The sequence below is a fragment of the Terrapene carolina genome, unplaced genomic scaffold (genome assembly GCF_002925995.2).
Source record: "Terrapene carolina triunguis isolate 2854851 unplaced genomic scaffold, T_m_triunguis-2.0 Scaffold22, whole genome shotgun sequence".
Lineage (NCBI taxonomy): Eukaryota > Metazoa > Chordata > Testudines > Emydidae > Terrapene > Terrapene triunguis.
The window spans coordinates 13,293,550-13,304,140 of NW_020664373.1; the positions used below are offsets into that span (position 1 = coordinate 13,293,550).

The 10,591-nt window shown below is 42.8% G+C and overlaps 1 protein-coding gene across 1 annotated transcript in view; it reads right to left on the minus strand.

The window, feature by feature from the left end:
- Positions 1-10,591, minus strand: part of LOC113406099 (MAP7 domain-containing protein 2-like) — a 138,257-nt gene that overhangs the window by 25,813 nt on the left and 101,853 nt on the right. The window contains exon 8 of the mRNA XM_026648759.1: positions 9,522-9,649. Within this exon, the coding sequence (XP_026504544.1) occupies positions 9,522-9,649 (128 nt within the window). The remainder of the gene's footprint in view (positions 1-9,521; positions 9,650-10,591) is intronic.

Below are 10,591 nucleotides of genomic sequence, written 5' to 3' on the forward strand. Positions count from 1 at the left end.
GGCCGTCGATCCTGCGCCGTGTGGACCCCCAGGTAATTCGATCTAAGATACGCAACTTCAGCTACGCAAATAGCGTAGCTGAAGTCGAAGTATCTAAGATCGAATTACCTGGGGGTCCACACGGCGCAGGATCGATGGCCACGGCTCCCCCATCGACTGCGCTACCGTCGCTTGCTCCGGTGGAGTTCCGGAGTCGACGGGGAGCGCTTTCGTGGATTGATATATCGCGTCTTAATGAGACGCGATATATCGATCCCTGATAGATCGATTACTACCCGCCGATCCGGCGGGTAGTGAAGACATACCCTTACACAGATACAAAATTTGTATCCGCAAAAATGGTCTGTAGATACAAAGCAGATATCTGTGGATTTGCAGGGCTCTACAAATGTGTGGATAAAGAATAGGACTATTAGAAAAAAATATATTTAAAGGAATCTGATGTGGTCCATACACTTTCTTTCTTTCTTTCTTGATGGTTTGGTGGTGGTGGTTTTTTTTTTATTTTTTTTTTTTATTGTGAACTAGAAACAGGGAATGCAATCCTAGAAAGAAGATGGAAGCTTAAGGTACTTTATGACTCACGGGATCAGGCTGAGAGAGAAGAAAATTATACAGAAAAGGATCCTTTATAAATGATAAATAAACCCCAGGAGGAATTGGAAACACAGTAAGTTACCTGAATGTAAATATATGAAGCAGGGACAGCTGTGGAAGAGGCATTCTCCTCCCAGCTACAGCATGGAATTTTTCTGATAGGCTAATTAACACACTCACCTTTCCTCCCTGTTCTGACAAACTTTCCTTTGGCAATGTTCTGGGGGCAGCTGGTGGAGAGCCCCTGTCCGCGTAACTCTTGCTGTCGCTGTACTGACATGGCATCAGAAGAAGCAGAGCAAGGGCAAACACCAACACGGGGCACAAGCCCTCCAGAGGTTCTGAGGATTTACTGGTTTTTGTGGGTCAACACCTACCACTTCTGAGGGGGGAAAGATGACCCCCCGCATGGCAGAAGAATGTGTAGGAAACTCCACAGGAGGAGTTCTGAGGTTATTTTAGCTGAAGCAAGGACAGATGAGACATGTCCTGCTGCACCAGAAGATTCATAAGGCTTCAAAATACACAAGAACAAAAAAAAATAAAAAAATCTAGATCTCTCAATGTGTGCCTGTCAGAGGTCACATCCAATTTATCTAAAGGGAGTAGGGAAGAGAACAATGTGTTGCTTTAAAAGCCAGATTCACAATAGCTCATGAATTGGAAGACCTTGCTGTAGATTAGAAGGCGGATATTAAATCAGAAATGAACAGCTCAGACATCCTGTTTGTTTTACGTCCACTTTAGTTCAAACCCAAGAGACTGCCATACTTTCAGGCTCTCTTTTTGAAAGGATGCTGTCAGACATACTATTCTTTAGCATTAACATGTCTGCTTTTTATGGTTCATAATTTGTAATATTTTCTCAAGAGCCTGGATGCAATTTTTCCCCATTGCCAAAATTTGGTTCATTTCTTCCTTTCATTTCTAATAGTTAAGGCTAAGATTATGTCACAGAGGTCGTGGAAATCACAGAATCTGTGACTTCCAGCGACCTCCATGACATTGGGGCCCCGCAGCTGACCAGCCACTGCTGGCAGGGGGGGACCCCGCAGCAGCCCAGCTTCTGCAGGCGGTGGGGGACCCTCCCACAGCTGCCCAGCAGCTGCGGGTGACAGGACCCCGCGCAACTGACCAGCCACCGGCTGCTGCCAGCGACCCCTGAGCTGCCCAGCCGCCACCACTGGCAGGGTTCCCCTTGCAGCTGCTCAGTCACTGCAAGCAACCAGGGCCCCCCCCCCAACAGCTCCCAGCCAGTGGCAGATATACCCCAGAGCCGCTCAGTGGTCGTGGGTGGGCAGGGGGCCCCCCACAGCTCCCCAGCCTCCACTGCTGGCAGCTCCGCCCCCTCCTCCCCGCGCAGCTCCCCTGCCGCCATGGGTGGCAGGGAACCCTCTGCAGCTCCGAGCCCTGCAGGGGGGCCCCTTCCAGCCACTGGGCAATGATATCCCTTGCAGCTCCCAGCTGCGGGGGGGGGGGGGGGGGAGGGGAGGGGGGCGGGGGGCTAGACCCTCCTCCCTCCTCATTTTGTCAGGGATGTTTTTAGTAAATGTAAGGGACAGGTCACGGGCTTCCATGAATTGATATTTATTGCCTGTGACCTGTCCCTGACTTTTACTACAAATATCCATGACAAAATCTTAGCCTTACTAATAGTGCACGAACCAACACTGCTTTGCCTGGCTTTACTACTTTGTCTGAATAGCCTCATCAGTTAAGTCAACACAGCTCTGAAACTGGTGTTCTCAGCATGAGTGCCTTCTGTTAGCTGACTATCTCTGAAGCAGGTAAACTTTAAATATTGTAGATCCAACAATTAATATGTGGCTTTATTTTATTTCTCTCCCTCCTTCAGTCAAGACAATGTTGGGTTGAAAATCAAGGTAGCATACTGAATGGATTAAACACTGGCTAACTGATGGATCTAAAAATGTAACTGTTAACAGGGAATTAATCACTGAACACAGCTATTTCTAGTAGGGTCTTGTAGGGATCTTTTCAAAACTTTTTAAAAAACTGATTTCAATACCATTCCACACACAGTTATGGCCATGATCCTTCAATTTGATCCATGAAGACGGCTCCTGAGCCCATACAGAACCCCTCCAGCTTGAGGGGGACATTGCACAGATATAAGGGTCCACCCACATGGATCAAATTGCAGGATTGGGCCATAGTTAGTAAGCTTGACTGGCAGCAAAAATCTAAATTGGACTAGCAACAGAAGCCAGAGAGTACTGGTAAACAAATACAGATCAGATCAAGAAGACGACGACCCAAGGAGAACCATCATTGGGTTCACTTTTCCATCTTTTTTTTTTTTTAAATACACTGTACATCAAGTGTCCTACGGGAAACAATATGTTACAAAAATGAAAATTTGCAGATGCTTGAACAGGTAGGGGCCTGTCAGTTCCCAGGAGGACTTTGGCTGGGCCCAAAGAAAGTTAGAAGAAATGGAGACTTGTGCAGACAAGCAGATCAAATGTAAACAAGGGAACAATAATTTTAAATGGACACATGCTTCCAGACACGGATCTGAGAGATAATCTAATGGCCTGAACAGATGACTTGGGGCCAAAACTTCTGCTTTCAATTCCTGGCCCTAGCACTGGCTCCCTTTATGGCTTATGGCAAGTCAATTAGGGCTAAATCCTGCTTGCTCTACTCAGGCAAGTAGTCCCACTGAGTGCAGTGGAACATCTCACTTGAGTAAAGGCAAGCCCAATGCAGCCCTCAATCACTCGGTCTATCCATAAAATAGGGTAATAATACTTATCTACCCACCCTTACACGAATGTTATGAAAATTAGCTGATGTTTTCAAGATCTTTGAAGATGAAGAGAGCTATAAAAGTGCTAAGTATTATTGACCTGGGGAAGTATCTTGAAGGTGATAAACATTTAAAATAATCAATATCTGACAGCTGAGAAATTAAAAAGAATTCCTTGTTTTTGCCAAGCTATCCCACTCTGTCAACTTCCCTGCCCATTAACAGACTTCCATATTAAGTTACGATTATCGTTCTAAACTTTTCTGTGCTTCATGTCATTTCCTGACTCATCTGTAATTTCACACAACTTTGTATACTTCCTCTTGTCTTCTAAATAGTGTTCTTTTGGTATCTCCTTTATTCCGCATTTTGCCTCACCATCATATTATCACTCTTTCCATCCTTCTTGTACTCCTGGGGGAATTCTGTGCCCCTGCACAATGCAGAATTTTGAAGAAATTAACATGCATGCAGAATTTCCTTTCCCCCACAGAAATGGGCTGCAGAGTCCAGCTCGTACATACAAGACACTGCCAGGGGTGGAAGAGGGAGCTAGAGGGTTCCCAGCAGCTACAGTTCCCCGCATGCCCTGAGGGAAGGAGAGAGTGGTGCGCAGGAAACTCTGTGCAAGTCTGGGACTGAGCATCAAGCTGTTTCTTCCTCTGGATTCCTGGCCCAGGGCCGGCCCACAACATTTTGGGACCTGAGGCGGGGAGCTCAAATGACACCCCCATGCCCCCTCGCTTGGGCCAAAAACTTTGAAAGGTCTCAATTCTGCCTTCTTCCTGTTCTACTCCTCTCATGGTACTGCTCTGCTACCTACCCCAATAAAAGAGAACTAACAACTTAAAATGCCTTGTTCAAAAATTTTAAGTAACACTTAACTTTCAAATGCCTGAACAGGAAATGTAACTTTTCTTGTCTACATAGCCAACTCTGGCATTTGTATCTGTTTGAATAATCAAAGTGGTGCTTTTTGTGCCTTCTTGGTTGCAAAGATGTGAACTGCTTCCTGAAGGTCCACAGTCTGGGCCTGCTCATGATATATTGAGATGGCTGCAAGGCCGACCAGCCTCTCCTGTGTCATTGTGGAGTATAGATGTGTTTTTATTAACTTCAGCTTGGAGAAGCTGCATTCTCCACTGGCAACTGTTACAGGAAGTGTCAGAAGTATGCACAGAGCAACAAAAGCATTTGGAAAGAGCGTGGTCATCTTATTCCAGAACAGCCTTTGGAGTTTATCCTGCTGAAATGCATCTTGAAAGGGCTTTCAGTTCATCACCTAAATCACTCGCATCAATATCGTGAATATCATCATGTGTCAACACTGTCTCTAGTGCCCTGCATTGCTGGTGTAGGTCTTCTTCAGGTATAGCGAGGAGTTTTGGAATATCATACAACGTCCCAAATATACTGCTGTGTTCCTTGAGCTGCATGAAACGTTTTTCAACTGACTGTATTCACACACAGTCTAGCACCTGGTTAAAAAATTCAACTTTGAATTGTTGTTTGGGGTCTCTTATGGGATTATCCTGTACCTCGTAATCAAAATGTTGTCTTCTTCGGTGACTCTTGTATTCTTGAATGGGTGGGAAAATAGCTTCAGTGTGAAGTTCCTCTGCCAACTTCTGTGCACTCTTCAGAACGTTTTGAAATCCCTCAACTGACCGCTAAGACTGCAGGTATGACTTTGCTTTGTCCAGTTGCTCCAGATACATCAAGGTCAACACCTTGGAGTCTCTTGCTTACGACATTTATTTCAAACAGTATGTCATGCCACAACACTAAGCCACACAGAAATTTGAAGTTATGTATGTTTCTGGTGATTCCATTTCCCTCTGCCACTGTTCTCCCACGAACAGTTCCTGTCATAGCATTATCCTCCATAATGGCAACTATGGCATCATCTATCTTCCCAATTTGGTATTTGATAGGCTTTATTGCCTCCACTCTACTTTCCCATCGTGTGATTTCAGTGTCAGAGAGGATGTTCCCAGATGTTGATGGAGAGAAAAATATATAAATGCTTTGCATTACATTAAAAAATTCAGCAGCCTCACTAGAAGCTGATGCTGCATCACTGATCACCCAGTTCAATGAATGAGAACTGCATGGGACAAAAAAAGCTCTAGGGTTTAACTCTCGGATCCATGTCTGCACTCCTCTGTTCTTTCCTCTCATGTTGGCACCATTATTGTTGCCCTGACCACTCAAGTCATATCGCAATTCCCGTATCTTCCAGCTTTTTAAGAAGCACATTTGTCATACCAGCTCCTGTAGTATCATCAATGTCAATAAATTCTAGAAAATGCTTTCTGACAATCACCATTGCAGGGACATTTTCACTAGGTTCTGTTGTTGTTACAAAATGCACCATTAAAGTCATTTGTTCCATATGGCTGATGTCAGGTGTGCAGTCCAGAATAACAAAGTAATATCTTGCTGACTTCAGATCTGCCACAATCTTCTGTTTGACTTTTGTTGCCAGTAACTGTATGATCTCATTTTGAATTGTTTTTCCAAGGTAGTGGTGTGTGTATATACTTGAGGGGTGACTCTTCTTAGATGCTCCTGGAATACAGCATCAAACTCAGCCATCAGCTCCACAATTTTAAGGAAGTTTCCTTAAAGTGTTTGGCACATACAGCTGATCTGAAGTGCCACGCAGTACTAGGTTTTGGGTAGCAAGCATTCTCACAATGGCAATGAGCCTTTTCAGAACATTTTGCCAGTAAAGAGACTCTGATGCAATCTTCTCTCGACGCTGATCATCTATGGTGGCCTTTAACCTTAGTCTCATCTCAAGCTCTTTCCACCAATGGAATGCTCTCTGATGATTTGCTGCCTTCTCATAGCATGCTAGATTTCTAGCCAGATTTTTCCAGTCCTTTGTTCCTGTAGAACCCAATGTGGCTGGAACATTAGACTGGAAGAGTTTGCAACAAAAACAGTATGCAGCATTCCGGGGTTTTGAGTACATAAGCAATGGCCTCTCCACGTTGTCACCATTGGGGATTTCACGCCAGTAATGTGTTGGATGGAAACTTCTATTTTCATTGTCTTTGGGGAACATGAAGTTTTTCACTTGCTGTGGCCCATGCAGTACAAGGAAGTCCCTCAGGCTACTGTTCAAGTGAGTCCACAGTCCTGGATAATCTAGACTTAAGGAACTAAACTCAGCAGCAGCTGTTTCTTGCGCCTCCACCACACTCTTCTCTGATCTACACGTTTCTTCAGGAATGTGCATGGTTACATCCAGTTGAGAAGGAGATATGGATACTGCAGTAGCTGCCAGGTCACTGCACTCTGACTAACTGGAAGATCGGGCATCTCCTCACCACTCACATCCTCACTGGGGTTGGAAGGCTCATCGTGAACATTTGTGTCTATGTATCTCAGGAGACCTCCTTCCTGCTTAGCTGGGCTCTGGGGAGGGGATGCGGGTATCTGGGCAAGGGAGGGCCCCGTGGCTGGGCTCTGGGGGTGGTGGTACGGGTATATTACCTGGGGGGAGGGAGGGCTGCGGATGGGCTCTGGGGGGGGGGGGTTCTGGGGGTCTGACCCCCTAGCTGGGCTCTGGGTGGGTGGTAGGGGAGGGTGCAGAGAAACAGGAACTGGGTTGTCATAGTGCAGGGGTCGGCAACCTTTCAGAAGTGGTGTGCCAGAGTCTTCATTTATTCACTCTAATTTAAGGTTTCGTGTGCCAGTAGTACATTTTAACGTTTTTAGAAGGTCTCTTTCTATAAGTCTATAATATATAACTAAACTATTATTGTATGTAAAGTAAATAAGGTTTTTAAAATGTTTAAGAAGCTTCATTTAAAATTAAATTAAAATGCAGAGCCCCCTGGACCGGTAGCCAGGATCCGCGGCCACTGAAAATCACCTCGCTTGCCGCCTTTGGCACGCGTGCCATAGGTTGCCTACCCCTGTCATAGGGGTTTCTTTAACTCTCTACTCCTGGGGGAATTTGTGTGTGTCTCTGTATTGTTACAGACACACTTGTTGACAGGTATTTTGAAATTAATTACCAAAATAATTGAAACTGGCATGATTATATGGTGTTATTTTACAATATTGTGTGCAGAATTTTTATTTTTTTTGGCGCAGAATACCCCTAGGAGTATTCTTGGCCCTTTTAGTGGAACAAGCTCCTTTCTTTTAATCATTTCACTAGATCTTTGTCCAAATGTAATTGTGGATGTTCTCATTATTCATTTAAGTGTCTATTTTTAAAAAAATCTAAGTTCTTGGCCTCAATCTTTTATGTTAACTAGTTTCATAGGTTAAAGGCATTGAAAAATAAAGTATTTCCTTTATCAGTTATAATTTTGTTGTCTTTCAATTTCATTGAATGGCCCCTTGTTCCATGATATGAGAAAAGGTAAATCAGGTACTACTCCCGCTCTGTACCATTCATTAGTTTGTATCTCTATCATGTCCCTTCTTATTTATCATCTCTCTAAACTAAACATTTTCATTGTCTACTCATCCAGAACTGTTTCCATGTTGCTATTCTCCCATTCCTGAACCTCCTCTATTTCTTCTATATCTTTGAGATAGGATGATTGAACTGTTAAGGAATACCATAATTTTAGAAATGCCATCATTTTAATAATATTTTTGGACTTATTTTATATCCAATCAACTAATTTTTGTTTACATTTTTGACTGACATCACACACTGAGCAGAAGTTTTCCCTGAACTGTCCAAAATGATTCTTAAAAAATTGGGCCTCTGCAGAGTTGCCATTTCATTCTTCAATGTTACATGAATTTGTCTCAATCCAAATTCATGTAACGCCAACATTTGGAACAGACAAGTCTTTACTGTATATTTAATATATGACATTTGATTGTGACCCAGGATGGAAATATGAATTAGGAATGTTTTGTGGCTGAGTGTGAGGGGTCTTCTGGAAGATAGAAGATGTGTCTCAATTCAGGCTGTGTCGACAATACAAGGCAGGGGTGTGATTCCTCTGCTTATGTATACATACTAGCACTAACTCGTGAGCGTAAACAGAAATACAGCCATGGTACGTGGTAGCATCAGTCGCGGCAGTGGAGGCAGAGCTGAGCCATATTGAGTATGAGTCTCAGGAGGATTTGTACTCGGCATGGTTCAACTGTGCCTCCGCTCCCGCTATTGGTGCTACCCTGGTTACACTGCTGTTTATACTCATGTTAGCTCCATGAGAGTTAGCAAGAATGTGTGTACACGAGCAGGTGTAATTCCACCCCTAGCTCGTAGCAGAGATATAGCCATAGTGTCAAAGGCTAGACTGCTTTTCGAAAAGTCTCCATGAAATCTCTACACTATTTTGTCTGACTAACACTAAAAACTTACATGCACAAAACTCTCTTCTGTCAAAAGTTTGAAAGAGAGGGAGGGTTGGATTTTTGTTTGTTATTGTTGTTAAAGAAGATGGGTATGTGTCAAACTGGACTCATGGGGCATCAGCATGTGGCAAGGTTAATAACCTTTGTGCTAATTAGAAAAAGGAGATCATATCATAGATGGATGAGACTGAGGTATGAATGTTCCAAGGGGCACAGAGGCAATGCGTAACACAAAACTGTTATAGGCAGTAATCAGCTCAAACCCAATAGGACACTGAACTAAAGAACGAAAGGATGAAGCTGTAAGGACATTAAGGATAAATTTCTTTAGATGGAGGGTAATACATTTGTTTGTGGACTGGACTACCATGGTCAGCAATAGAAACTGCAACATTAAATGTATTTAAAAAGGAGTTAGACTAATATTTAGTGTTTGTCCTCTTGCCAATTTCTTTCTTCTTAGATAGAGAAGGATGACTTTAACCTTCCTCCCTCCCCCAAACACACACACACACACACACACACTTACACTTCTATGCTACATAACTAAAGCCAGGCTAACTCAACCAGATTTAATATAAGCTACCAAATGAAAGGCTAACACCAATCAGTTCATGAGTGGGACTAAGAAAGATGAAGAGAAATATTATCAGAGAGCCATTAACACAATAATATAAAAAAAATTAGAACTCAAATTAATCTGGATTTTAATCAAAATTTCTAAGGAAGCCCCTGAGCAGTTAATGGCTTTCCTATGGCAATAGGGACATTCTCAAAAAGTACTGAAGCAATGAGAAAATATTCATACTTCGGTGGTGCAGGTGATGCAGGTCTTTTAGATATGCTTGCAGGAGAATCAGATCTTCTCAGAGGGGATCCCAGGCCAGATGATGAAACGGGTGTTGTGGGTCGCTTCTCTCTCTTTATCTTTTCAGTCTAGAAAAAGAAATTCAGGTGTTTTTGTTTAGCTTGTAATTAAAAGCAATGCTTCAATGATACAGATAGTTTATTAACACAAGGACATATAAACAGATTTGCATAACATTCACATAAAATGGAAGTTTTCTAAATCCCAGCATACAATTGAACTGCAAGATCTTTTTCAATACTGTATATACATTTTTATGTCTTGCACACACAGTATATGCTGCTGCAAAAATACCTTTCAGGCCATAAACAAATATTAATGGAGCGGTACAGAAGGGCACTGCCCCTGTTGGAGCCCAGAAAGCATTGGGTAGAATTTTCAAAAGCATCTAAATCCTACTGACTTCCACAACTACACAGACATGTTCTTTCTATCAAGTATTACAAGAGATATGGCACTGTCAGGGGATTTGGCAGAAAAGTTGAGCTTTTGTTCTCAGATGCTATGCAGTGACTACGCACATGCAGGCTAAGTTAAGTTTCCATGCCTCTATAGAAAATGTACAGTTGTCAATAGTAAAAATGTTGAATAAATTTCACTTAAAATTATATATACAGAAAGAAGTGAAACTTGACAGGTATAAATTAGTGATGCTGCCAATCCATTAGGCAAGCTACCGGAGCATGAGGAAAATTTGCCAATTCACTAGTAGGGTGGCTTTATTTCTAGTCAAACACTCTCAACAATGGCAACATCCCATTTGCCATGCAGCTGTAAAACCATTCCCAGAAGTACTGGTTTCACAGCACGCAGCACATCCAGAAAACGTTTCACTGCCAGAAATGTAGATTCCCTGAATACAGAAGTGTCATTCCCACTAATGCTGGTTAATAGAGGCTACACTGCCTTCCAGGAAGATATTAAAAACCTGCTGATTGGCAGGTGAATAGAACCAAATGGATGTGAATGGTTTTCTGCTTTCTGTTCTTAAAAAAAAAAAAAAAAAAAAA